Source organism: Poecile atricapillus, chromosome 20, assembly GCF_030490865.1.
Source record: "Poecile atricapillus isolate bPoeAtr1 chromosome 20, bPoeAtr1.hap1, whole genome shotgun sequence".
Classification (NCBI taxonomy): Eukaryota; Metazoa; Chordata; class Aves; order Passeriformes; family Paridae; genus Poecile; species Poecile atricapillus.
In genome coordinates, this window is record NC_081268.1 from 9,003,841 (window position 1) to 9,031,663 (window position 27,823).

Sequence of the window (27,823 nt, forward strand, 5' to 3'; positions counted from 1 at the left end):
TGGAGAGTTCCAAAACAAAATGTCATTTTTATAGAAAAATTAAATCATTCTATTCCCCAAATGCTGAACTTGTGTCTTTCAAGCTAATTAAAATAAAAGCGGGTTTTGTTGGTTTTTTGTTTTAATTTCTGAATGGTTTTATCAGAATGATTGTCTTTCCAAAATCCGGTTTTGCTTTTAGTGAAACGGAATTTCTGAGAGGAGGGGAATCCACTGCAATATTTCATAGAATCCCAGAATGGTTTGGGTGGGAAAGGACCTTAAATCTCATCCAGTGCCACCCCCAGCCATGGCAGGGACACCTCCCACCATCCCAGGCTGCTCCCAGCCCTGTCCAGCCTGGCCTTGGGCACTGCCAGGGATCCAGGGGCAGCCCCAGCTGCTCTGGGCACCCTGTGCCAGGCACTGCCCACCCTGCCAGGGAACAATTCCTGCCCAATATCCCATCTAAATTAAATAGACATTAATTCTGCTGCTGCATTTCCTTTGTATCTCTGTAGTCTGCGTAAAAGCCCACACCCACACCTCTGCTCTGGTTTATGCCAGGGATCCAGGGGCAGCCCCAGCTGCTCTGGGCACCCTGAGAAGCTCCAGCTGGTTCCAGACCTGATGGTTGAGGTTGCTCTGAAGGTGACTCTGAAGTCTCATGGCCAGATGTATCCCCAAATATGCCATGGCACTCACGGGGTTCAGGGCATCTTGGGTTTGCTGATGCAGCTGGCATGGATTTACCAGCTGGCACTTGCTGGGACTGTCCCCCATGGCCACAGCCCACCTGGGCATGCAGAAATGCCTCAGAGCCCCAACTCCAAATGTTTTCTCTTGTCCCCAAAAGCAGATCCAGCCCCTGCAGGACCAGCACTGAAGGCTTTGCCCACCCCAGGGATGCTCCAGGAGAACAAGAGCAGTTCCCGCACTCCAAACAGTGACACAGAGCCTCAAAACCCCGATAAATGTGCTGTGCCTCTCCTCCTCATCAGCCTGTGCACCTCCTCATCAGCCTGTGCACTCCCCAGAAACCTCGGAGTGTGTTTGTGCAGCACCCAGACCACAGGTTTCCATTGCTGGCTGTCACCATGGCACCAGCAAGGCTTTGCCAAGGCTAAAACACTTCCTCAAGTGCTCTGCTCACCCTGCCCAGCTGCTTGTCAATGCCTTTACGCCTCATCTCGAGTTTTTTAGGCTTTCAAGTCTTTCTGTCTCTGCCTAAGGTGTCTTTTGGCAAGAAAAATGCTGTAGGGATACAAAGAATGTCACAATAATCACAGCCCCAGAGCAACAGTGTGGCTGTGCCGTCCCTCCCTCGCCTCTATTTGCTTTGTGGTGAGCCCAAACCTGGCTCATCTCAGCCCTCAGCCCTCCCCTGCTTCATATTGATTATTAATAACAGCAGCTTATCTGTGACCTGTTTACCACCCACAGATATCCACCCCCAAAAAACCTCCGGAGGAAATAACATGGGGTAACTTGTTGTGTTTTTTTTCTTCTATTTATAAACAGGAAAAGACGATTCCCACCCGTAAAAAGAGGCTGAGATGTTTATCTGCTACTGTAGAAATGTCGAGTTGACTTTTTGAAATTCCAAATGTGAAGTTTCCTCCACTGGTGTCGAAGCTGCTTCATGTTCTCTCACAACCTACACCACCACCTCCTCACGGTCTTCACCACATCCCTCCCTCATTCCTTGCCTTGCCCAGCTCAGGCTCAGCTGGGACAACAGGGACAAGCTCCTGTCACAAGTGCTGGTGGAGTTTTTCTCTTGCCAATGATCCTTTTGGAATTCAGGGAAGAACCCCACTGCAGCTCCACAGACTCACTTGCCCAATTCATCTGGCAAAGCTTTTGGGGAGTCTCTGATTCATTTTTCACTTCTGCACCCCCTGCCTGAGATTTTCTGTCTGTACAATGGTAAAAATCGAGAAGATTTTGCTTCTAACAGAATTTGAGCCATGGAGTGAAAATAGGTGGGTTGAGACATGGAGATTTTATCATTGTCAGGTGCTTCTGCTCAGAGCTGGGTTCAAACATCTGTGTTCAAACATCTGGGTTCAAACATCTGGGTTCAAACATCTGGGTTCAAATATCTGGGTTCAAACATCTGAGTTCAAACATCTGGGTTCAAACATCTGGGCTCAAACATCTGTGTTCAAACATCTGGGCTCAAACATCTGGGTTCAAACATCTGTGTTCAAACATCTGGGTTCAAACGTCTGGGTTCAAACATCTGGGTTCAAACATCTGGGTTCAAACATCTCCCTTCCCGAGGTGTCCATGGAGCAGCAGAAAAGTGCAGAGCACATCTCGGTGGCTTTCCTGCCAGAGTGGTCACTGCTCCTCTCCCATTTTCCCCTTGGGCTTCTGGCCTAAGAAGCTCGAGGCAAAACCCTGAACATCTCCCCTGAAATGATGTTCCACTTCCAAGGGATGCTGACACCCTCCCAGGAGGTCATGCCATGCTCCTTTCTCCCAGGGGACACGGTGGTGACACAGCCCTGGGCAGAGACCAGGTTTGAGAGCAGATTTCCTCCCAGTCTGGGTTTTTCCCACGGGCCAACCTTCTCTAGAAAATAGTTCAAACCCAAGCAAACCAAGCAAAAAGCAGAGTATCAAGACACATCCTGAAACTGCCTCGTTATGTTTAGCAGTGGCTGCAGAGGAAGGGGATATTTTCTGCATTTGTGTGGGTGCTTCAAACTTTCAATTGTTTGCTGTGTTTTTATTTCATTCATTCAAAACACTGTTTGAAGCTGCATTTTCCCATCCTGCCTGTTTTGAGAAGTCACTCTCTCTGTTGAGCAGGGGAAATTGGGTACAGATTTTCCCTCTCAACAGGGGCAGGAGTGAACAAATGATTTGGGGTCTAGAAAATACCTTTACTGTGAGAAATGTGAGCAATTTGGTTTGTTTGTTTATTTATTTATTCCAACTGCAGATAGAAGGAAATCTAAATCCGGGTTCAGGTGAATTTAGCTTCAAAAAAATTAAGTTTTGATCAGTGGAAATGAGAGTTAATGACAGCTGAGGGAAAATAATCCACAAGGTTTTCCTCTTTTGTCTCTGGTTCTGTCAAACCAACAGAAAAGAGAAGCAAATCCATGAGACTGGAGTTAGTTAAACATTGTTGTGACTCCTTGGAAGAAGTGGCAAGTCCATCCTGGCTGGAAGTGTTTGAGCTGAAACCTGGCTGCCCTCTAAAATGAAATCTTCCAGTCTAGTTGTGTTTCTTGGTTCAGCAGTGCTCAATAAGGTTATTTCTAAGGAATTCAGCAGAATGGATTAGTGCTGATGTATCCTGGATGACAGAATTGGCTCAGTAGGTGAGACACAGCCTCAAGTGTACCCAGGAAAAATACACACATCTGCTTGTGTATCACTAAAAATGAGATATATTTCAAGACAAGTTTTCTACAATCTTTTTTCCAGTATTCCCACCCTTTTTCTCATTCATGTTTTAATTTCTGTATGATTTAGATTGTTACAAATTCAAGGTTTTCATGTGCACCACACTCACAGGAGTGTGAAACCCTGAGTTACCAAGTGCTTGATGATTTCCCTGACTTAGAAATTATCCAAATTTTAATCTCCCCTGGGAGAATCCCCTGTTAATCAGTAAGAGAGAACAACACCAGAGTCTCAGCATTTTCTAAATCTCTTTAAACCCTGAGATATAGAAGATATAGGTTTGGCTATGCCACACCTGCAGTGATTTCCCACCATGACAAAGAATCCAGGAGTTTTGTCTTCCAGACATGGACTGAAACCATGCTAAGAAGACCAAAGCTGAGGCCAAAACCAAGCTTAAAGCCCAGGACCCGAGGAGGCTAAATCAATCAATTTTCACTTGAAACCAAGTGGGGAGCACACAAATGTCTCCTTGCAGCAAAGATTTCCATCACCAGTCGTTATATTCCCAGGAGGAAGAAGCGGCCAGGTCACAATTCAAAGCTTTGTGTCTATTTTATTTCAGACTCCATGAAATTTTTATAATGAAACCCCAAAAAACAAGGTGAACTGCATGGTTTGGTCTGAAAACCATGAGCTATTCTGTGGTTTTGCTTAGATTTGTACTGAAACCAGTCCGAACTGGGGAGTTTCTCTTAGCTGGATACAACCTGAAGATATTGAATTCATTCACACCTGAAACTGAGAGCGAAATTTAGGGGGCATGAACCCACACAGACTAAAAGGAGGAGAAAGGCTTTGCATGAAACCGCAGGCCAGGTTTGCTCAGCAGCACCTGAGTTGCTCTGGGAGGTGTTTGCTGCTGAATCACCAAACCACAGCTCCTGGACCCCGCAGGGCTGCAGCTCCTTGGGAATCGTCACCCAGCTCTGGGATCACACAGGTCCCCAAGTGCTGCTTGGTGCCACCTCTGCAGGCATGGCTGAGCTTCCCCTTGTGGCATTCCTTCCTCTGGGAGAAGAGAAGGCTCTGGGGAGATCTTGGAGCACCTTCCAGTGCTTGAGAGGACTTAGGAGAAGGTTGGGAAGGGACTTTATGAGGATGGGTGGTGATGAGACAAGGGGGGATGGCTCTAAGATAAATGAGGGAAGGGGTAGATGAGATCTTGGGAATAAATCCTTCCCTGGCAGGGTGGGCAGGCCCTGGCACAGGGTGCCCAGAGCAGCTGGGGCTGCCCCTGGATCCCTGGCAGTGCCCAAGGCCAGGCTGGACAGGGCTTGGATCACCCTGGGATGGTGGAAGTGTTCCTGCCATGGCAGGGAGATGGGACCAGGTGATTTTTAAGATCCCTTCCAACCTTAACCATTCTGTGATCTATGCAGGCTGACAGGCCTCCAGCATGGAAAATCTAAGGAAAAAGTTTGGGAAGTAAAACTGAATTGCCAGAAAAGCACTTGATTTTTGTTACAGGGGCTCATCTTAATGGATTCTCTTGAGTTTCCTTCAGGCATCTCAGTGCCCAGCTCTTCTGGACAGATGAAAATCCTGCTTTTCCACCAGCAAAACCTGCTGTGTGTGGTGTGCCCAAGAAGCCCCAAGACATTTGCACAAAGGCATCAAAGACAGGAATAAGAGGGGGGCAGAATTCAAGAATGGGCAAGATTAAATTGTTCAGCCTGCACAAACTGAGAGTGACATTGCAAAGGTTCTGGGCTTTCATTAATTCAAGAGAAGCTGGAGTAGAAATGATGTGAATATCAATGGGAATGCACAGAGTTTTTATATGCCCTGATTGGAATCAAAGAAAAATGCCAAACTTAATTCCACAGAGGGCAAACCAAAGAGGATCCAGCGTGGATGTGTCCTCCTTGTGGCCAGGAACAACAGCTCTGAAAAGGCTTTGGGTAATTCCAGGGTTTGTTCCAGAGAAAATTCTGGCAGATGGTGGATTTTACCTGACAATTACCTCTGTGAGGATAAATCCATCCCAGGCTGAGTAACAGAAGGTAGCCCTGGCACCTAAGGCACTCCACAGTGGGAATTTTGCAAGATCTTTCCTTATTTGCCCTATAGGGATGGAAAAAATAAACAACTTCACAGTTTCTTGCCTGAGCAGAAGAGTGATGGAGCTCCCTTATTTTGAGAAAGGTGAAGTAACAAAGCCTTTCAACCTGCCAGAATTATAAATAGACTTTCACCCCACATTCCTGCACTTCCCTTGATGTACAGTCTGCATCTCAAGCTAGTGAAACTTTGATTTTTCAGTGGTTCTCAAATTATTTCCCAGCAGGGTTCAGTGTATGAATGCCATGCTGAGCAGACCCTGTTTGTAGGACACAGGGAGATTTAGGAGCTGTCAAATGCTGAATGCCAGCTTTTGAGGGGGTTTTATTTCTAATCTGGGTACCTTATGCTGCCAGGTGAATTCAGCTGTGAGGTAACTCTGCTCTCCCAGAGATGATGTGGTCCCTAGAAAGGTTTGGTTGTTTTCAATCTGACCTCAGATCTCTCATCTCTCCTCTACCAAAAGCTTTCAGCACTCATGCACAGGGAGCACAAATATCAGCCTCTTCCCTAAATCAGACTGACCAATCTTTAGTTCATAGTTTCTCCTCTTTCCGTGGCCAATGATTAATATTTCATACTCACACTGGGGGAAATACTGATTATTGCAGCTGAACCATTCCAGAGCCCTGCCTGTCCTAACCCAGACCCTCAGATCTGTGTCTCAAAGACACCCAAGCTGCCCTTCCCAGCATCATCACTTCCAAAACCCTGCTCATCCCCAGCCCTGGCTGCCCACAAGGCTCCCACTGTCCCTCAGGTGGGTGCCAGGGCCACGTGCAGGTGCAGGATCCTGCTCCACCTCAGCCCCCACCTGATCCTTCCTTGTCTGGTTCAGCAGCATCCTCATTTCCCAGGGTTTGGGATAAAACTCTGTGCCCTTTCCTGAATAGCCCATCAAGTTACATCACCAAAAAAAACCCCTTTCTGGCTTAAATTCTGTTATTCTGCAGATTTTGTGGGGAAGACCCTTTGCAGTGATGCTTTTGTGGTTGGTGCTGCTCTCAGTGCCAGTTTTGGGTGTGTGTCCTGCCCCTCACACCTGCAGTGGTCTCTGCAGGGCTCCCCCAGGACCCAGCACAGCCAAAAATGGGGCTTTTCCCTTCACATCCCTGGGCTTTGGTGGTTGTTTCCTCCTGCTGCCCAAATCCAGGCATTGGCACTTCCTCCTCCTCACCCAAATCCACCTCATGGATCTGCTCAGGTCAAGATTTTCAGGTGGACCCAGAGCCACACTCACACTAGCAAGTGTAAATGTCCTTTCTCTCTCTTTTAATGAACTTGAAATTGATACAATCCTCTTCTTTTTTCCTTTTTTTAATTTTTTTTTTAATTAATCAGATCCCAGAGTAAGCACAAGACTCTGAACAGACTTCTGTATGGCTCCATTTTTTTATTATGCTGCTGAAATCACACAGAAATAGCCTGGTTTTCAAGAAATTATGAGATCCTTATGAGAAATGAATGTTCTGCTGCTGTTCCATAACAGAATAACTGGAATTTCAGTGATTTGAAATCTCTAGATGTGCCTGAAAATCTCATTCTGAATAACTCTGCATTTTGGTTTTTTGTTTGTTTTTTTTTATTAAACTATATTAATTATTCCATTTCTTCCAGCTTTGCAATTCATGCATTATTTTCTTCTGGTCATTAAGCAGAACACAGAGGGGTTTAATACCCAGAAATGAGTTTTCCACTTGGATTGACTCTCTCAGGTGCTGCTGAAAGGCACCACAGGTTTTCCAGCTCCCCCAGTTTGGGGGATGCCACATGGGAAGGACTCTGAGTGTGTCTGGGCAGACAATAATTCCCACTGAGCAAACTCTGACAAATTTGTGGAAGTTATTGCACTTTGATAACTGTTCCATTTGTATTGTTTTATTATTGCATTTTATTACCTCTCCTAACACCTCTGCTTTCTACCTGAGCTCCAAAGGAGATGGATGATGCACATCCACTGCAGTATCAAGAGGTGGTTTTTTTTCCCCATAACCAATTTTCAGCTAATTTAATACACCTGATTTTCCACATTCTTACAAGACTGAGTGATATAATTCTTCTGAGCAAGGGAGGCAGCAGCACAGCACGAATAAACCCTCTGCAGCATCCCAAGGAGATAATACTGCTCAGTGGCAGCTTTAACCTTTCCTTTTCCCCCTCATTTTCCTCCTGCCTGATGTCTGTTTTTATCCTGTGATCTTATCTGAGAAACAAAATGAGTAAAGAACATTGCTATTCTTGGAAACCCTCCAAGAGGCTGGGATGAGAGATGGGAGATAGGCAGCATCTCCCTCAAAGGAGTGTTTTGTGCTGACAGCCAAAGGTATCCTCACAGCAGTGCTGGGAATGAGATATTGGAGCGTCATTGCCTTCAGCCAGGGATCAGCTTTGCTCAGGACCACGGGAATGGACAGAGATTCTAATAAATTCACTTAAAAAAAAAAAATAAACCCAAACAACTTTTCCAGCCTCAGCCCAGGGCTGAGATGTGGAGTACAAACACAACCCCGCAGTGATTCATCAGAGGAAACACAAAGACGAGGTGATTCATCCTCTCAGAGCTCAGGGTGTTTTGCAGACACCTCAATTTACTGATTTTGCATTTCCATATCAAATGCCCTCCACATGTGCTCACATGTTCTTGTGTGTGCAGTCAGCTGCAGCCACGGGGGGCTCTCACTGACGATGGGGGATCTTGGAAATCATCTCATTCCAGGCTGGATGGAGCTCTGAGCAAGCTGGGATAGTGAAAGGTGTCCCTGCACATGGAGATGGGATGATCTCTAAGGTCTGTTCCACCCCAAACCCCTCTGTGATTCCCTGATTCCATCAGAAGCCCAGCAGCATCCCTGCTGTCAGTGACCCTCAATGATGGCAGGAATCCCTCAGGGTAATAAAACAGACATTGTGGTTCATTTCATCTCTTAGGTCTTGGCTGAGGTTCTGGGAATCAACTCCACAGATATAAACATTCCTGATGGCTTTGACAAGAAATGGACACACTTCATAGAAACCAAAAAACCTCTAGAGGTACCTACACTCTCCACCCCCTGGATTTCAGTGGAAGCTGGGTGCCCACACATCTCTCAAAAATTGGGCATTATTGTCTTTGATAAAGGTTTCAGTTTTCACAGCTTCAGTCAAGGGTGAATTTCCAGCAGCCCCATGGATGGGCTCTCAGCTCTCAGGAAGTTCATTTCCTTTCAGCCGAGGAGTAGAACAATAAGTACTGAAAATGGGCTGGGATGTTTTGTATTTCTCCTGACAAAGGCAATCACTTGCAATATCTAGCAAGAAATAATTAGAGCTGCTGGTTTTGTGGTTCACTTGTTTTCTGCCTCCCTGCCCTTTTACGTAAAAGCCCAAGAGCTGGCTGAGAACTGAGCCCTCCTCATGACATCCTACAAACCACACCACCAATATCCTCTGCAGTATCATCCACCCCAGCGAGGGATGTGTCTGCTCAGTCATGAGCAGGGGCTGCTGGACTGCCTTGCTCACTCCAAAACTGTGGGAATTTGGATTTTCCTTCATTTCAGAGCTCTCACATTGTTGAGGAGGGCTGGGAAGAAATTACTTTGATAGGGGATCTCCTGTGCAGCTTCCCAAAGAGTGGATTTGCTGCTCTGCCCTCGCTGCCTTAAGGGCTCAAATGAACTTTCACAGGCAAGAATTTGTAAATCTTCTTTCCTATATAACAAAGATTAATTTCCTCTGCTGCTCGTGGCTGCCCAGAAGTTTTGCATCTACCAAGAAGGACCCAACAGGTGAGGATCCACCTCATCCAGCCTGCCAGGTCTGGCCAAGTGAGACCATTCTCTCATCCCTCTGTCTCTGGTTAAAGCAGGTTGTGCCTGTTCCCATGGTGATAAGGGATGCTCTGAGCAACACTGCTTTGCAAATCTGTAGAAGCCTTTGGAGTGCTGTGCCCCAGCAATTTATTTTTTTTTTTAAATAGTGGTAATGATAGGAAAATGCCACAACTCTGCAGTGTCAGGGGGTAAGGAACAATTGGATTAAAATTGGAAAGTTCTACCTTTTATCTGGGAGGCCACGAGCACAAGTCAGAGGAAACTGGAGAACTGTATTCAAACACCTGGTTTTTCTGTTCTGACATTCTTCCCACAGAATTTCTTGTTGCTCTCTACTGGTGCTGAGCTGGATGGATCATTGATAAAATCCTCCTTGCCTTCTCTGATGTCCTTGTAATAGCAAATTTGGATTAGCTGAGACAAATAACCCAGGATATTTTCCCCTGTTAAATAAATTAACTGGCTTGAATGGACGTGGTTCAAAAAGAGACACACATCCAGCTGGGAACAGAAAAACTCAGGTGTCTTTTGACTTGGACTGGCCAGAAAGTCAGGAGTCATCCCACAGGAAACATGCAGGGTCCTTTAACACTGGAATGTTCTCAGATAAATCTCATTTGAGTTCTGTGCAAAGCCAGGGTGATAGCACCAGGCCAGGACAGGATGGAAATGAGCAGGAATTCCCTGACTGCAGATAAACCTGGGATTGCAGACACCCTCTGTGGGCACATCCCAACCTCTGCATTCAGCTACTTCGGTGTCACCCCTTCCTTTCTGCCCAGAACCAGCACCCTGCATCAGAAATGTATTTCTGACACATTTCTGTGAAATTCTTCTATGAAAATCTCACCCAAATATCTCCAGACCTCCACAGACAAGGGCAGTAATAGAATTATAGAATATTTTGAGCTGGAAGGGATCCATAACAACTGAATCCAACTTTCTGCTCCTCCCAGGAGTGCCCAACACAAACTCCTAAAACAAAGAGGATCATCCAGAGGTTCCTTTTGGAATGGGCTGGGGGAGCCTATTCCAGTGATCAGCCACCCTCTCAGGGAAAAACCTTTCCATAATATCCACTCTCATCTTCCCCTGATGCTGCTCCACTGCCTTTCCTCCTCCTGTGCTGTCCTGGCCACCAGCGAGGGGATCAGCAGCTGTGCCACGAGGTCCCCTCCTCAACCATCCAAGTCATCCAGATGTTCCTCACAAGTCCTGCCCTTGGTGCCCTTTTGGTTGCCCTCCCCTGGACACACCCTCAGAGCCCGATGTCCTTTTCCTGCTGAGGTGCCCCAAAACTGCTCCCAGCACTGGAGACAGTGCAGGGCAGAGCAGATCCATCTCCTCCCTCCCTCCCCTGGCTGGTGATGCTGTGCTTGGGGCACCCCAGGGCACAGAGGGGCTGCCCGAAGGTCACCTGTGGATGCAGAGCTCTGGAGGCAGCTCTGGAGGTTTCAGGGCACGACAGGAAGGCAGAGCTCGGGGTGACTCCCTGAGCCCAACTGCAGCTGCACCGAGTATAAAATGAAAGAGAATTTGCATCTGTCTCCATCTCGCAGAGCCGGTGGCTGGGCGGGGGATCTGTTCACCTTGTGACATCAGGAACCTCGGCTGCAGAGCAGCACCTCGAGAGAAATCCCTGAGCGAGAACATGAAGCTGCTTCCCCTGCTCACAGCTGCCTCCTGCCTCACGCCCCCGGGGCCCTCTCTCTCTGCACAGCAAGTGATGAAGTTTTTTTTTCCAGATCACATGAGCCAGGATGAAGGGGGAAAATCCTGCCAGGAGCAGAGATGGGCTGCAACTTGAACCCGAGCGAGGGGAGCCACAGAGCAGTGCCTGGAGGGCTATATAAGAATGTGCCAGGCACAGGAGCAAACACTTTCTCAGGTGAAGGACTCGCATGAATCAGCCATGAATGTGAATGAAGACGCTGTTTCCAGGAGGCTTGGAGCCACTAACAAAGTCTGTTTGTATTTCATCATCGCCACCATGGGCGCATTGCTCATCTTTGCCTTGGCCACCATCATGGTCCTGGTCGTCCAGAGGACGGTAAGAGATTGATCCTCTTCTCTCTTCCCTTCTCTTCTCTTCTCTTCTCTTCTCTTCTCTTCTCTTCTCTTCTCTTCTCTTCTCTTCTCTTCTCTTCTCTTCTCTTCTCTTCTCTTCTCTTCTCTTCTCTTCTCTTCTCTTCTCTTCTCTTCTCTTCTCTTCTCTTCTCTTCTCTTCTCTTCTCTTCTCTTCTCTTCTCTTCTCTTCTCTTCTCTTCTCTTCTCTTCTCTTCTCTTCTCTTCTCTTCTCTTCTCTTCTCTTCTCTTCTCTTCTCTTCTCCTCTCCTCTCTTCTCCTCTCCTCTCCTCTCCTCTCCTCTCTTCTCCTCTCTTCTCCTCTCTTCTCCTCTCTTCTCCTCTCTTCTCCTCTCTTCTCTCTTCTCTTCTCTCTTCTCTTCTCCCTTCCTTTTCCCTTCCCTTTTTCATTCTGTGGCCAGAAGAACATTTCCTACCTCTGTTACAAATGCACACACACATGAATTAGGGGAAAGATGAAACTCAGATGAAAGAACTTCAGAAAAAGAGGACTTTTCTCCACAGACAGCATTTATTCTTGGCACTTTCCTACTCTGTAATTGAAATTGTACTCTGCAATTGGGATATTTACCCTGTAAATGGAAAGAGAAGGCTCCTGATCCAAGGTGCCAAGCAGGCTCTGTCCCTCCTGGTGTGCTGAGTGTCTCCTGTTGGTTCTTTGGAGAGCAATCAGTGTTTTTGCTGTGCTCTGCTCCTCTGACATGGATGGCAGCAGGGGACATGGCACAGCTCTGTGTGACAGCCCGTGGCCCATGTGGGCAGGCAGAGCTGTCCTGAAGCACCCAGAGCAGTGCTGGGGGCCAAGGAACTCCCTCGTGCCCCCTGTCCCCTCAATCCTGCCTTGGGTGTGATTCTTAATGCACAAAAAGAGTTGTAGAAAGGATATCAGTGGCACAAGGTCACACACAAACAACGTTTCCCTCTTCCAACAGTCACTTTAACTTTTTAAAATAAAAGATTGCTCTCGAATGGATCTGGAGTTGATGGAGAACCAGTGACAGCCAGAGCAGAGATGGTTGTGAGGACAAAAAGTGAACTTCTGACCTTGTAGGGGCATTTCCATCAACTTTACCCACGTAAAATGCCAGGTTAGAAGTTTTACAGTCTCTGAAATCTTATTGCAAAAATCAAAGTGCTGAGGTTCCCCCACTACTGTTCATAGAGCTGGAACATACTGTGCAGGAGCTGGCCAAAACAAAAATATGATCCTTTGACTCAATATTTTCTCTTGCTAAATTTCCCCTGTGCAATTTCTGGGCCTGTGTATGCACATTACCAGAAATTAAACCAGGAAGGCTTGACTGATACTCCTTCAAGAGAGGAATCATTTACCTGTAATCAGTGTTCTCCCAAAAGAGAAGCACTTTGAGGACAGTTAACTTGAGGCATGGGGTTTTTTAAGTGAGAAATAGTGGGATATCAGGGGAGATCTTTAAAATAACAGTCTAGGTAATTACAGACTTGCCACAGCTTTGCTTTATAATGAGGCTTTCATTTGTACTGATTATGGAAGCAAGCATTAAATCACCTCTCCATCAGGATAAAGCAGTTACAGGAGTTGCCAGAGGAACAAGATTGCTGAAAGAGCCAAGGTTTTGACTTAAAAGAGTAATGACACCATTGCAGCTGCTTTGAAAACGAGCTTGGCTGAAGGAGGAAATGCGAAGCTGAGGGGTGTGAGGAACAAATAAAATCAAGCAGCAATTTTACGCTCTGAGGAGAATTTGGCAGCAAAACACAGATTGTGTTTTGCTCTCAGGGAGTTCAGGAGCAGATCAGTCTCCCCCCACCTGAACTCCCTGAAAAGAGTCAGGTCCTGGACTCCCAGAGCAGAGAGCAAGGGCTGGTTCTGTGGGACAGGTTCCACAGGGAACTCCAGGCTTGGAGCTCTTGGCTGCACTGTCAGAGTGAGGCTGGGCACAGAATCTTTTGGGAATCAGCTGTGGCTGGGCTGAGCATCCCCAGCACAGCCTGCCAGGAGGGGCTGGGGAATCCTTGCAGCCCCGGGGATACTGAGTTGCTGTAGGGATCAGAGCATCACCAGCTGACTTCATTATTTTCTTTATAACTGTGACAAAAGGACCAACATTTTGTGTGATCATCTCCTTGGGACAATCAGTTCTTCCCTGGAGATGTTTTCAGCTGCTTTATGTGATTGGTCCCTGACTTCAGGGGTGACTTCACACCCTCCTCACGCTGAGCTGAGACAGAAGCTTTCCTTTCCCTCTGTTCCAAGAGGTGTTTGAGGCTCACAGGTTGGACCCTTGGGTGCCACAGCATTAAGAGGCTCGTGGTGTGACAAGATCACACTGTCCCTGCCCCCATCACAGGCTGCCTGTTGATAAATTCATAATTGCCTCGTTTAAGTTGAAGGAAGACAGGCTGGAAAAGGAAAATCAAACTCTGCAGAAACCAGGCACCTGCAACCCCCACAATCTGGGTGCTCCAAAGAAGGGAAACACAACATGAAAGGCCGGATGAAAAAGGCAACTATGATTCAAAGCTGCTTCTCTGAATCCTACAGCACCTCTAGCATACATTAGCACACCTCCCCACTTTCCAGCACCCCAAGAAATTTCCTTTACGCCTTGTTTTTAAGAAGGGTGGCACAGCATGTTAGTGCCACATCTGGGAAGAGTCAATTTTAGAGCTAAACTCTGTTTTTTTGGAGCTATTTGCAGTGTTGAAGTCAGTTCATTTCTTCAGTGGCTTCGGGCCATTGTTGATCTTTCACAAGTGACTCAATTTTCCTCTGGAATGGGAATAGTCTCTGTAAGGTGGTCTGGAGCCATCATTTTTCTTCTTAACACTGTTTAGAAGTGTGTTAAACCCTCCACCCTTCTGCCTGCTGCATTCCCTGCTGGATATATGTGTATACACACACCTCTGGAGATATCTGTGAGTACTGAGAGAGAGATGTGAAACCAGGGGCAGAGAATGGGACAGGAAGGGCTGGAAAATGTCATTTTAAGGCACACAGACCCTCACGAGTCTGGTGCTGTACAGGAAGGTTCATCAGACACCTGGGCCTCCCACGAACAAATTCTGTGTGAATGTCCAGAGTCCATGATCTGGGTTAGTCCATCACTGCTCTGGATTTTGTAGACTTCATATACTGAACCTCTAAATTGTGTAGGAAAACCTTTTTTTTTTTTTTTTCACCAGTGTGGCGAATACTAAAGGTCAGAGCAGGTTTTTCTGTTTGCTGAGCTGCTCTTCAAGGCTGTTAAGAACCTTTAGTAGTAGGTTTGTGAATGACTCATAGAGCACCCAGCACGATCCTGCACTATTTATCGGGGTTTTATGGCTCCTTAAAACTCATTTCAGCCCCAAGTGGCCCACTCGGGGCCTGCTGGCCCCCTCTTGTGGCAACCCTGACAGACAGGGAAATAAAACAAAATTTAAAAAATAAAAATAAATTCAAATACTGAAAATTCCTCTAAAATCAGATTTCCCACTCGCTGAGCACTGCAAGAAATCCTCTGAGGCATTTCAGGAGAAAACTGCCCTGGCCCAGCTCTTGCTGTGGGTGCTCTGTGCAGTGACAGTCACCTGCTGGCTGGAAGTGACTTTAACCACTTCAACAGCTTTGGTCAGCACAGGAAAAAACCGATTTTCACCCTGGGCTGTGCTTCCTGTGAGGTTCATTATCAGGAGAGCCATGGGGACAGTGCTCTGCTCTCTGCACTTTCCATGTCCAGCTTCGGCCTTCGCCCCTTGGTGCCTCAGGAGGAGCTGCCCCCACCTCCTTCCCCAGCCAGAGCTGGGGCACAGAATAAATCCCAGGATCACTGAGGCTGGAAAAGACCTCCAAGATCATCAAATCCAGCCTGTGCTGGTCCCCACCTTGTCCCCAGCCCAGAGCCCTCAGTGCCACCTTGGCCTTCCTTGGGCACCTCCAGGGATGGGGATTCTGAACCTCCCTGGGCAGTTCCAAGGCCTGAGCGCCCTTTCCATGGGGAAATTCCTGCTGAAATCAGAGTGCTTTGAGGCTGAGAAGAAACCCAGGAGAGCCCTGGGGCTTTGTTTTGATTGAAGAATTTCCTTTGAGGGCAGGGGACCAAAGAGCTCTTCCCCATGAGCTGCCAAGTGGAGATGCTCTTGGAGAGAGGGCCCTGGCCCAGTTACCCTGAGCCCCTCGTGGGGACTGTGGTTTGGGGGAATTTCCTTGGACTGAGGTTTGGGGGAATTTCCTTGGACTTTCTAGAGGCAGATAAAGATTTCACAGAATCCCAGACTGGTTTGGGGTGGGAGGGACCTTAAAACTCACCCAGTGCCACCCCAGCCATGGGCAGGGTCCCCTCTCACTATCCCAGGCTGCTCCAAACCCCATCCAGCCTGGCCTTGGGCACTTCAGGGATTGTAAAATGACTATGAGAAAGAAGAAATAAATCACTTTCACTGGCACCTGATTGTAATTTTCTCTAATACAGCAAACTCAAATTATTCTGCTTGCTGCGTAAAGACTGAGCTCCTTCATCACCAGCCCTCAGATCACTCCAGACAGGATGGAATTTGTTGTCTTGAATTTTTTCTGGGCTGGCACTGTAGAATTTAATCTCTTTGGGCTCCTCCTGTGTGCCTCTTTGCATTCCAAATGACAGCATTACATGAGATATTCTTGCTGCTGGAAAAGAAAGAAATAATACCAGTAATATTTCAAAGGAAATCCTAAAGGTTTATTTCACTATCTACTCAATTGTCACTAAAATAAATTGCTTTGGTGTGTGTTGGTTTTTCTTGCTGGGAGCCTTCCCAGGTGAGAACACAATGCTTTTAGTCCATTTTAATTTTGTTTTTATGCCCTGAGTGCAGAGCAGGATCTGAGCCCCCAGCAAGGCAAACACCTCCCTGGCTGCCTGATTTCATTGAGTGCAATCTCACTGGGGGCAGAGCATCCTTTTTCTGTCACCTAAAATATCCTGAATTCTCCACAGAGAGCAGGAATGTTCAGATATTTCTCTGAACAGTGACGTTTTCTGGAGTGTGTGTGAGACAGCAGCCCAGGGCAGGGCAAAGGAAGGAACTGAGAGGTCCTGGCAGAGATTCCTGGGGATATTTTCAGTTCCAACCCTGCTCAGTTTAACATTTGGTGATCTGTGATGAGATCCATGAGAGTTCCCAAGGGAGGATGTTGTGTCAGGGACAAAAAGCTTGGAAATATCTATATTTTTTTCAAATTACACCTCTGGGTCCCTCTTCTGCTGCCCAGCACTTGATTAGCCTGCACAATTAGCCCAGGTGATTTGCACCCATGGAAGAGGAGCTGGTTCAGCCCAGCCTGAGCAAAACCCAGTCCCTGAAATCCCTGTGGCATCACCCAGAGTGAGACTGAAGGGAGCTCCCCGTGCTCTCCTCAGCTGCTGGGAGAACATTTTGCTCCTTGAGGGACATTTATGAGCTGCCAGGGACTCTGGGGAGTGTGTTTGGGTGACACAAAGGTGTCACCAGAGGAGTCCTGCTGCATTTCACCCCTGGAGCTGGGATTTCTCACGTCATGCTGATTGAGGGCAGTTTCCTGTGCCATTTTCATCCTTGGTTTTATTTCAGAAGAAGCAGGAGAAGTGAGGCAGAACCTCACTGTGGTGCTCAGACCTGTTTGGGGCTCTACAGCTTCAATGATCTTTCCCAAGCACTTGGCTCTCCAGGTTGTCCAGTCACACTCTGTCCTACTCTCTCCAAGCCTTGAAAGCCACAGAGAGAGACTTTTACAACTTGTGCTTCAGAAAAGAACCCACATCATTTTCTTACTGTGTCAGAAATGTCTGTTTTCTGTGTTAGAAAAAACCAGAAATGTTTCAGATCCACAGTTGCACACGAAATGGGTGTTTCCTATTCCCAGAATAATCCAACTCTTCTCTTTTTTCTCTTTCAGGTAGCTGATCCTGCCATGGAGGGCATCAAAAAACCCATCAGGACAGGTAAGACCTCTAAACAATACAGGCAATTTGTTATATCTGTAATACAAATATTGCCCAGGGTCACAAATAAGCCAGTTGTGCACATCCTAACATTTCCAATAAAGGCTCCTCTTGGTGAAGAGCCAAAGTAGTGGGGAAAAAAAAAAAGAAAATAAGAAAAAGGCTTTCAAATGACTCAGTACATCCACGATCCAGTGCATGGCTGAAAAAATAACAAATATTTCAGAATGTGCCCTGGGGTGTCTGTTCAAAAGAGCTTTTTGCCAGGAGATGTGAACATCACTTTGATTTTAAGGTCTTATTTTAAGTGCTGGCTCTTGCAAATGCGTGTAAAGTCCTCCTCTTTACGAGGGAGGGTGAAAATGTGTTCCACATATCCCAAAAGAACTCCTGGTTTGAGGGGAAAAGGAAGGAATGGGTGGGTCAAGAAGGGACAAGGGAAGAAGAGCAGCAAAAGGCACAGAGCAAGGGATTGAAACAGGCAGAGTGTGAGCACAGGGAGCCTGAAATAAGAAAATTTGTCTGACAGAGAATTTACTGAGATTGTGCTGTGCCCCAGCGTAACTCAGGAGCATCGGTCATGTCACTGGCACTGCCTCACCCGGCTCCCAGCACCAAAATTTGACTCCTTGCAAATGCAAGTTCCTGCCCCATCCCAGAGGGCAGGAGGTGCCAGTAACTCCCACCACAGTGGGGAACTGGAGCCCTGTGCTCATCTAGAGCAGAATGGGAGATGGGAGGGCACTGGGATTGTTCAGCTGGAGCAGACTGAGGGCAGAGCTCCCCGGGGGCTGCAGCTCCTCCCGAGGGGCAGCTCCGCTCTCTGCTCTGGGACAGGGACAGCAGGCAGGGAATGGCTGGAGCTGGGCCAGGCCAGAGCTCATTAATTAATATATCCAATGGGTAATAAACTGAGGGCCCTATCAGAGAGCTCTGCCCGCAGGGACTTGTGGCAACTGCTGCCAGGTCCCACCCAGAGACAGGAGCAGGAGAAACACTCAGCAAGAGGCTGGAGTTAGATTTGGATCCATTTTTGTCTGCCAGGCAGCCCAGGTGGAAATTGGGTGTGGTTTGTACCGTGAGCCAGCGCTCCTGTGTTGTTAAAATGGGCAAGGGAAGGGAAAACCAGCATTGGCCAGTTGGCAGCAGGGTGCTCAGCCTGGCTCCAGCCCTGTGCCAGCAGCTCAGGGATGCTCTGGGGGACACCAAGGCCAGGCTGGACAGGGCTTGGAGCAGCCTGGGATAGTGGAAGGTGTCCCTGCCCCTGGATGAGTTTTAAGGTCCCTGCCAATCCAAACCATTCCATGATCCTCTGACACAACAATTCTCTGCTGGGTCCAGCTGAGGTCTCAGCTTTCACTGAGATGCCAAGGGCAGGAGCCCAGACCCAGCCACAACACTGAATTAATTGTGCCTTATTAAAGCAGGGAAACACAATGATTTAATTTAAATCTCCAATGAGATTATGTTCTATTGTTAGCTAAACACCAGTGGGCACTAAAGCAGATTTTTGGGACATTTCCAGCCCTGACTCAGCTGTCAGGCCCCAATGGATGGGTTGCAGGAATCCACAGGCTGAGGGTGATGCAATGTCAGCTCATTAAATATTTGTGTGAAAAATGGGATCAGTGTCCTCAAATCCTCCATGCCAGTGCAGGACCTGAGCAACAGGGAAGGAATTAAATCCATCACCAACTAAGAGTTTGTGAAATGTTCTTTCTGTGGAAGCATTTCTCTGCAGAAACTCATGTCCATTTCACAAATAACAAGTCATGTATTAGTGTGGATCTGAGGGGTATTGTTATGTTCATTTTTTAGAGGGAAAATGAACTCACAGACAAATTGATGACCTGGAAAGGTACAGCCCTCATCATCTGCTTGCTGGCCTCTCTGAGCCTCATTTCACTGGGAATTGTGTAATCCTGGGCTGATGGCTTTTCTTGTTATTTGAGCTGCAAAGATTTGGAATCAAAATCTCATTTACAAAAGGGAAAAAACAAAAAAACCTGCAGATACAAATGAACACACACACACTTTTTATAGGTATTTTGCTCTGGCACTGCACAGACCAGGGAAAGAAATCCAGCACCAAACTCTCAGTTTCAATATATAGGTTCACAAATAAAAACCTGGCTCTGAGAAATTAATATCATACAGGTGACAGTCACCAACCTGCTACTGTGGAGAAAATCAGGCTGAAGCCAAGGAGCCTTTTCAGATTTGCAGCAAAATCTCAGAGGGCAGTTTGGCCTTCTGCAATTAAATATGATCCCAACATGATGAGGGGGATGGGAAGGGGCTGGAGAATTCCTGAGGGAGCTGGGAAGGAGCTGGAGAATTCCTGAGGGAGCTGGGAAGGGGCTGGAGAATTCCTGAGGGAGCTGGGAAGGGGCTGGAGAATTCCTGAGGGAGCTGGGAAGGGGCTGGAGAATTCCTGAGGGAGCTGGGAAGGGGCTCAGCCTGGAGAAAAGGGGAATTTCAGGAGGAATTTCTGGCTCTGCACAAGTCCCTGGCAGGAGGGGACAGCTCAGGCTCTGCTCCCAGGGAACAGGGACAGGAGGAGAGCTCAGGCCTCAGGCTGAGCCAGGGGAGGCTCAGGGTGGACAGCAGCAGGAATTTCCCCATGGAAAGGGGATCAGGGCTTGGAACTGCCCAGGAAGGTTGAGAGTGCCCATCCCTGGAGGTGTCCAAGGTGGTAAATTGGTTCAAAAAGACAAAAATAAGTGATCTGATATCTTCTTTGGGGACTCCCCCTGAGACCCCTCCCTCCCCAGCAGCTTTCCTTGGAGCAGATCTGCAGTGCCTGAGCCTCACAGCACACACTGAAACTCCTGTGGTCTCCTTGGTCCTTAGCCCCAAATGTAACTTTGTCTTTCCTCCTCCTCACAGCGCTTTTAAACTCATCTAATCCCATTGATTGCAGAGGGATTACCTCTGATTTACACCATGACTCGTGCAAAGCCCATTAGGCCATGTGAGCACATCCATCGATCAGTCCTGAAGCCCTGGTAATTTCAGCCTCTCTTGGCTTGAGCTGAAATGTTTCAGAGAAAAGAATTCACTTGAGAAATAAAAGTAGAAAACAGTAACAAGCTGCCTCAGCAGAGTGAGGACCAGACCTGTCTCTCTAAAACAATTTTTTTTTCCCATAATTTCCCTTCTGACTAATGCAGCTGATGTCACCGAATTTAAACACAGGCACACCAAACTTGCTGACACCAATAAATCTTAAATACAGCTCTGGAAATGCAAAGTGCAGGTGGGTCAGTGGGGACAGATCTTTAGAGATGCCAAGGACACCCTGAGCAGCTCTGGGCAGTTTCTGGGTAGGTTCAGGGCTTGGCTTGAGCTTGCAGGGCTGCAGCCTCCAAAGGCTGCTTGTGCAGCAGGGGATTTTCAGCCTTTGGAGGGTAAACCCCCTAAATGCACCGAGTTTCTGTAGAAAACTCAGAGAGTTTGAGTGTGAGTGGGCTCAGGGTGCTGATTGTGTTACCTTGTTATCACCAGGAGAGCTTTAGGTGAAATAAGGGCCAGAAGGGCTTTCACCCACCCTGTGCCACATCTCCACGTCTCTGCAGTGCCTGTGCCCTCACCAAAACACTAGATTGACATGACTAACACAGGGAAAGCAGTCTTTGGTTTTTCTTTGGGGATTTCCAGAATGGTGAAGGGACTTTGGTACACGACTTACTCATTCTTGGAGAGCAGTGAGCTCCTGCTCACCACAAAAGTCTTTAAACTACTGAAATCAGAGAAATGTCGCATTTTTTTTCAAGATATCCACAGTTCCTGTCTCCAACAGGGAGCAATACACACCTCACCAACCCCCTCCAGCCAGGGGAACTTGAGTGTGGCAACAGCTTCTCCCTGATTTTTCCATCCTCATTATCAAAACTCCCTTAGAAATCAGGTCATGGAGATACAGCGAGGGTCTGGAGATTTGAATCTCTTATCATTAAACCCGTTTCAGGAATCCTGTGAAACTTAAGATCCTTATCCCACTCTGCATATAAATAGAGTTTTGTTTGGAATCAAGGAATCACAAAATACCCTGAGGCCCTGGCCCAGCTCCAGCCGTTCCCTGCCTGCTGTCCCTGTCCCAGAGCAGAGAGCGGAGCTGCCCCTCGGGAGGAGCTGCAGCCCCCGGGGAGCTCTGCCCTCAGTCTGCTCCAGCTGAACAATCCCAGTGCCCTCAGCTGCTCCTCATGGGCCCCTCCAGACCCTTCCCATCCCCGTGACACACCGGGATGCGGGGCAGGGATGCAGGGAACGGGACTCGGCTCCTCCGTGCGCTGCGGCCGCTGCAGTGCCGGGCACGGCCGTGGGATGGAGCCGTCCCCGCGGCCGTGGATGGAGCAATTCCCGCGGCCGTGGATGGAACAAATCCCGCGGCCGTGGATGGAACAAATCCCGCGGCCGTGGATGGAGCAATTCCCGCGGCCGTGGATGGAACAAATCCCGTGGCCGTGGATGGAGCAATTCCCGTGGCCGTGGGATGGAGCAATTCCCGCGGCCGTGGATGGAGCCGTCCCCGCGGCCGTGGGTGGAACAATTCCCGCGGCCGTGGATGGAACAATTCCCGTGGCCGTGGATGGAACAAATCCCGCGGCCGTGGATGGAACAATTCCCGTGTCCGTGATGGAGCAATTCCCGCGGCCGTGGATGGAGCAATTCCCGTGGCCGTGGATGGAACAATTCCCGTATCCGTGATGGAGCAGTCCCCGAGATAGCGGGAGGGAACAATCCCCGGATCCCGTGGGAGGGAACAGATCCCGCATTGCGTGGGATGGAGCAGTTCCCGAGGGATGGAGCAGTTCCCGTGAGATGGAGCAGTTCCTGCATCCCGAGGGATGGAGCAGTTCCTGTGAGACGGAGCAGTTCCCCAGGGATGGAGCAGTTCCCATGGGATGGAGCAGTTCCCCAGGGATGGAGCAGTTCCCGTGGGATGGAGCAGTTCCCATGGGATGGAGCAGTTCCCATGGGATGGAGCAGTTCCCGTGGGATGGAGCAGTTCCCATGGGATGGAGCATTCCCATGGGATGGAGCAGTTCCCGGGGATGGAGCAGTTCCCGGGGATGGAGCATTCCCGTGGGATGGAGCATTCCCATGGGATGGAGCAGTTCCCGAGGGATGGAGCAGTTCCCCAGGGATGGAGCAGTTCCCGGGGGATGGAGCAGTTCCCCAGGGATGGAGCATTCCCATGGGATGGAGCAGTTCCCATGGGATGGAGCAGTTCCTGTGAGATGGAGCAGTTCCCATGGGATGGAGCATTCCCATGGGATGGAGCATTCCCATGGGATGGAGCAGTTCCCGGGGATGGAGCAGTTCCTGTGAGACGGAGCAGTTCCCCAGGGATGGAGCAGTTCCCCAGGGATGGAGCAGTACCCGTGGGATGGAGCAGTTCCCGAGGGATGGAGCAGTTCCCTTGGGATGGAGCAGTTCCCGGGGATGGAGCATTCCCGGGGATGGAGCATTCCTGTGGGATGGAGCATTCCCATGGGATGGAGCAGTTCCCGAGGGATGGAGCATTCCCGTGGGATGGAGCAGTTCCCGAGGGATGATGGAGCAGTTCCCGAAGGATAGAGCAGTTCCCGTGGGATGATGGAACAACATTCCAAAAGCACCCAAAGAGCCATATTCAGGACTATGTCCCAGTTAAATGTTTAAACGCTTTCTGCAGTTGCACCACAAAAATAACTCGGTTAAATTAAGCTTACCTGCACATGATTTCTGTTTCATAGAATCAGAGAAACCCAGGCTGGTTTGGGTTGGAAAGAACCTTAAAGCTCGTTTTGTTCCACCCCAGCCATGGCAGGGACAGCTCCCACCATCCCAGGAGCTCCCAGCCCTGTCCAGCCTGGCCTTGGGCACTGCCAGGGATCCAGGGGCAGCCCCACCCTCACTGTAACTTCTCCTTGTATCTATTCCAAACACACCCTCTTTAAATTTAAAACCATCACTCCTATTTTTAAGGAACAGGGTAAGGAATTTCACGGCTGAGAGCTGCAATCTGCTGGAGCTTTAGGTTGTTATAGATTTACCAGTTGAGTGACACTGTTCTGAATTCCCTGGGCAGGTCAGAAATTCTCAGCCAAGGAGTAAGTGCCATGCTGGAAATGTGGGACCAAGTGTTGACTGCATTTTACAATAAAAAAAAAAAAGAAAAAAAAATTAAAAAGCTTAGGAGCAATGAGTTAATCTGTTGTTTTCTTCAGGGAACACCTTTGAAGACTATTTGAGGATCCTACAGAGTGTCCCAGCCAAGGGAGCTGCTGCCTACATGAGAGGTCAGTGGGGAGTCCAGGGTGGGGGAAAAGGGTTGGGAAAGGGAAATTTCAGAGCTTGTCTGAAAATCTGCCCATGTCATTCACACTGGGTTTAGTGGCAAATAATGGTTTTTGTCCAAATGGGCATTTTGTAGGAAAAAAAATTCCTTAGCTCTCCTGGAATGTGGTTGGCAAAACCCTGTCTGGTCCTAGAAACCTTTTTTTTTAATTTGATAAAAATAAAAGGAAATAAAGATTTGTCTTCTGCACACACAGAGAGGAATGTACAGCTCCATGAATTGTACAATCTCCATGAATATGGAAGGTACATGAATGTACATCTCTCTGGATTCCCTTCAAATGCCAAGTGGGAAAATAACGGAGATGAACATTCACACCTTTCTCTGTCCTGGGTAAATCCTTGGAATTCTTAGTGTTTCACATCCATGTGTGAGCTCCCAGCTGTCTTTCCAGGAGTTTTCCTGGAGTTTCCTGCAGGAAACCACTGAGCAGGTGTGTCCTTTTAGCAGGAACCCCTGCTGGAAGTGTCCTGGGGCTGAAGAGAGGTCAGTGGAGCTGGGAGCTGACAGCCCTTTGCTTTCCTTGCAGTGTCCAGCGCAGTGAACAGCTCCAAGCTGAGCCTGGTGGAGAAGGGGATCTGTGAGAACATCCAGTGTAATGGCCAGGAGCTGGTGATCATGGAACAAGGCCTCTACTTGATCTTCTGCCACTTGAACTTTCACTTCCCCAACTGCTCCAAGAGCCCCATCGACCTCAAGATCGAGCTCCTGGTGAACGGCAGGGTGGACAGGCAGACATTGTCCACACTGTGCACGTCAGAAACGTGCCAAGACAAGACTTTTAAGACCTTGCTCCAGCTCCACTTGACACATCTGAAGGTGGAGGACCGAATATCAGTAACACTGAACCGTCCCGAATTCCTGAATGACGTTTCCCTTCCCAACGAAAACGTGCTTGGGGTCTTGAGGTACAGCGATGGAATGTGAGCAGCTCCCTGAGCTCCCACTGCCACCCAGACTCTTTCTCTGAACACCAGCAGCCTGCTTTAAACCACCAGCTTGGTTTAAATTTCCCACCTCAGCTCATCCCTAGGGTGAACAAGGAACTTTGTGAGTGTCCCAGAAATAAAACACTGCAAGAGCTACGCCTGCCAGCTTCCCTGGCTTGGCTTCAGGTGGGATGGTTGGACTCTCCAGCACACAACCCACAGACCCACCAAGGATCCTCGAAATAATCTGTGCAAACACAGATTAAACCTCAGGCAGATCATGGGAAGACTCCACAATACAGAGATTTTTAGGGTCATAAACTGCTGGCACAGCACTTGTGCTCTGGACATGGGGAAATCTGTTTAACTCTATTTTATGGAGCAGTGCTTTAACCTGGGCTTTCCAAAAACCCAACAGTCAAAGCTTGTAGTCAAGGCCTTTCTTTACCACAGGCACACGGTGACAACTCTGGAATAGATTCATGGTACAACAGCAAAAATGATGAAATTATTGACTCTCAGGCTGGTAGCTAAACTTTGGGGCAGGACATAGGAGATATGGGATTTACAGGATATTTCTGTGCTGCATTTTGCTATGGACTTTGTGCCATTTCCTTCAGGTGTCTTCCTTGTCACTATTTATCCATCTTTCCTATTTAAATATAAATCTCTCTGGGACAGAGACTTTGTCTAAGCAGAGTGTTCAGCCTCTGTTCTCCCCTGGGGTTCTCAGACCTTTCCACATTAAATATTAAAACAGCAATGGAGTTGCCGATTTGGCAAATAGCAAAGTTCATTTCCTCGAGTGCCACCCTGCCAGTCTGGCAGTCCCAGTGTGACACAGAGCACACCGGGCTGGGAATCCTCTTCCAACACTTCCTGGAAAACCAGGGCTCCAGACTTCCCCAAAGTCCAGACTTTGATCCAGACTTTCCCAATGAGTTTCAGACTGGCCCTCAGCAGAGAGCTGAGATCTTTGAGCAGGCCAGAGAATGGGTGTTATTTGAGCTTCTTTGGCTGCCTGGAATGTTCAGAGAATGCAGGATGGAAGAACAATCTCAAATCCTCTTATTCCATGAATTGCAGTAACCCAAACATTTATTTGCAATTTCATTCTTACAGTGTGGGGAGGGAAGGGACCAAGATGTTGCCAAAACTGGTGCAAGTTCATCCCTTCCCCTTTTCCCCTCATCTCTGGGATCCCAGCAAGGCCTTTTCTCACCATTATTGGAGTTTTTCCCCTTGCACAACTGACATTTTTCTATGACTGGAGCTTGGCAAACTCTCCACAGCAAACATTTAGTCATAGATTGAGTTTCTGGCTCCAGAAACCTGGTGGTTTATCATCCAAGCTCAGTGCCTGCTGCTGACTGATGCAGCCCAGTTGGTGTGAGCACACTCCAAATATTCCTCAGAGCAGCAATTTGTTTCTTGTTTTACATCACCAGAAACTGATGGTGCATATCAATGAGGTTTTGTCTCGTCCACCAGGTGACTTCAAATGACACCAGACACTTCCCAAAGGTCAGGAACAATTGATATGATTCACTTCTAGAGATACCCACTTTCTGTTTTGATGAACATTGATGCAAACAAAAATTCCTTTTGCTGTCAATGACTCAGGGGCAAAAAAATAAAAGAAAACTAAATCAAAAAGAAAAAAAAAATGAAAAAGCATGGATTTAGTTTTCTCTTCTTTCTTTTTCCCTTAGCAAAGAGGAATTTATTTTTATAAGAGTCAGCTGACCCTGCCTATGACTTTGGAACTTCCTCTGGGGTCTTTTCACCCCTCTGGGCTCTATAAATCCCTCACATCTCTGAAAAGGGATTTTAATTTCTATTTGCCTCCACTTTGATACACACAACCAGTTTCCAGAGACGTTAAAGCAAGCCTGGGAGTGAGGGATCACAGCTCCTGAACATAGAAGCAGTCAGTGAATGAAAATATTCATCTCCTCACAGATCCCACCACTCCTCCTCTCCCTCTAGGCTTTGAATTCAAGGAGAAAGGGCATTCTTTTAAAAATAAAGCAGCTCTCCCTGCACAGGGTGATTTTATTCTATTATTTTGCCAGATGGAGAAAATCCTGACAAAGCAATGCTAAGCTGCTCAGCCCCAGGCATTTTAATACCTCTGGATAAAGAAACCTGGCCTCTACCCCATTGCCTCTAGAAATAAGAATAAATTATAGCCAGAAAGAAAGCCCATTAATAGTGGACAATTTCCCCACCAGATACAAAAATATTAAATACTTTTCACTGAAGTAAGACCCTGAGCCAGGCAGACTCCGATTCACTTCATTCTTTCATCCCTTTTCCTTCTTTTATTTTTTATTCCCCCTAAGTTTTTTGAAGCAGGTCATTTTGACAACAAACCTGTATTTAAAAAAAATATTAAGGCTGTTCCTTCCCACAAGGATGTGTCTATCCAGCAGCTCAGGGAATAAAAAGCAGTTCTATTTATTGAGGGGCCTTCAGGGACGTTTTGGGCAGTCAAAGCCCCCCCAGGGCCCAAAAATGGGCCACAGCTCACAGGTTTCACACTTTTATAAGTTTGGTCCATTTGCACATTGGGGTTCATCCCCCAATTCCAGCTGCAGGGAATGAAGTCATTTCCCCCAAGTTTGCTGCCCCCAACTCCCTTTTGTTCCCATCTCTGGGGGCCTGAGGCAGGGAGGTGTCCTTGGTGTCCAGGCCTGGAGAGGAATTGCTGTGTCTGCCCAAAGTGGGGAAGCAGCAGCAGCTCCCAGTGTGTGTGGAGTTTGGAGTTACACACTGAAGAACTGCAGGGTTGCAAATATATGGAAAATATAAAAGCCCAAATCCTCAGGCATCAAAGTAATGGAGAAATTGTGCCAATTCCTCCCCTGGTCCTCAGATGGGGAAATGTGGGGTTTTCTGTGCCTGTGTGTGATTGCAAACTCCACCAGACACAGGGAGCAGCAGCAATCCCACAGCTCTGCTCTGCCAAGGGGTTTGAGCCTTCCCCCATCACTCATAAACTCTGGTATCTGCTTGGCCATGGGGTATCTGTAGGATTTATCCATAATCTTGGTTGATATGGGACAAAAAAAGCCTATTATTGGCTTAATTCTGTCTGTTGTTAATTGCTGTAGAAATTTTTAGCAGGGGTTTCAATAGCAGTCAAGCTGATGTAACACATTTCCATCCCAGCTCACCCGGGGGCAGCAACCCAAAATCTGATCAGGTTTAAAATCAGAGATCACAGAGCTGGATCTGAGCTGTGCCAGAGCCGTGAAGACTT

At 47.8% G+C, this 27,823-nt stretch overlaps 1 protein-coding gene across 1 annotated transcript; it reads left to right on the forward strand.

Moving 5' to 3' along the window:
- Positions 1 to 10,931: 10,931 nt before the first annotated feature.
- Positions 10,932 to 25,285, forward strand: LOC131586513 (tumor necrosis factor ligand superfamily member 8-like). Its single transcript, XM_058853429.1, has 4 exons — positions 10,932 to 11,328; positions 17,238 to 17,283; positions 23,499 to 23,570; positions 24,159 to 25,285. Exons 1-4 carry the CDS (start codon positions 11,134 to 11,136, stop codon positions 24,554 to 24,556), a joined length of 711 nt encoding a protein of 236 aa, XP_058709412.1. The 5' UTR covers positions 10,932 to 11,133; the 3' UTR covers positions 24,557 to 25,285.
- The last annotated feature ends 2,538 nt before the right edge of the window (positions 25,286 to 27,823 follow it).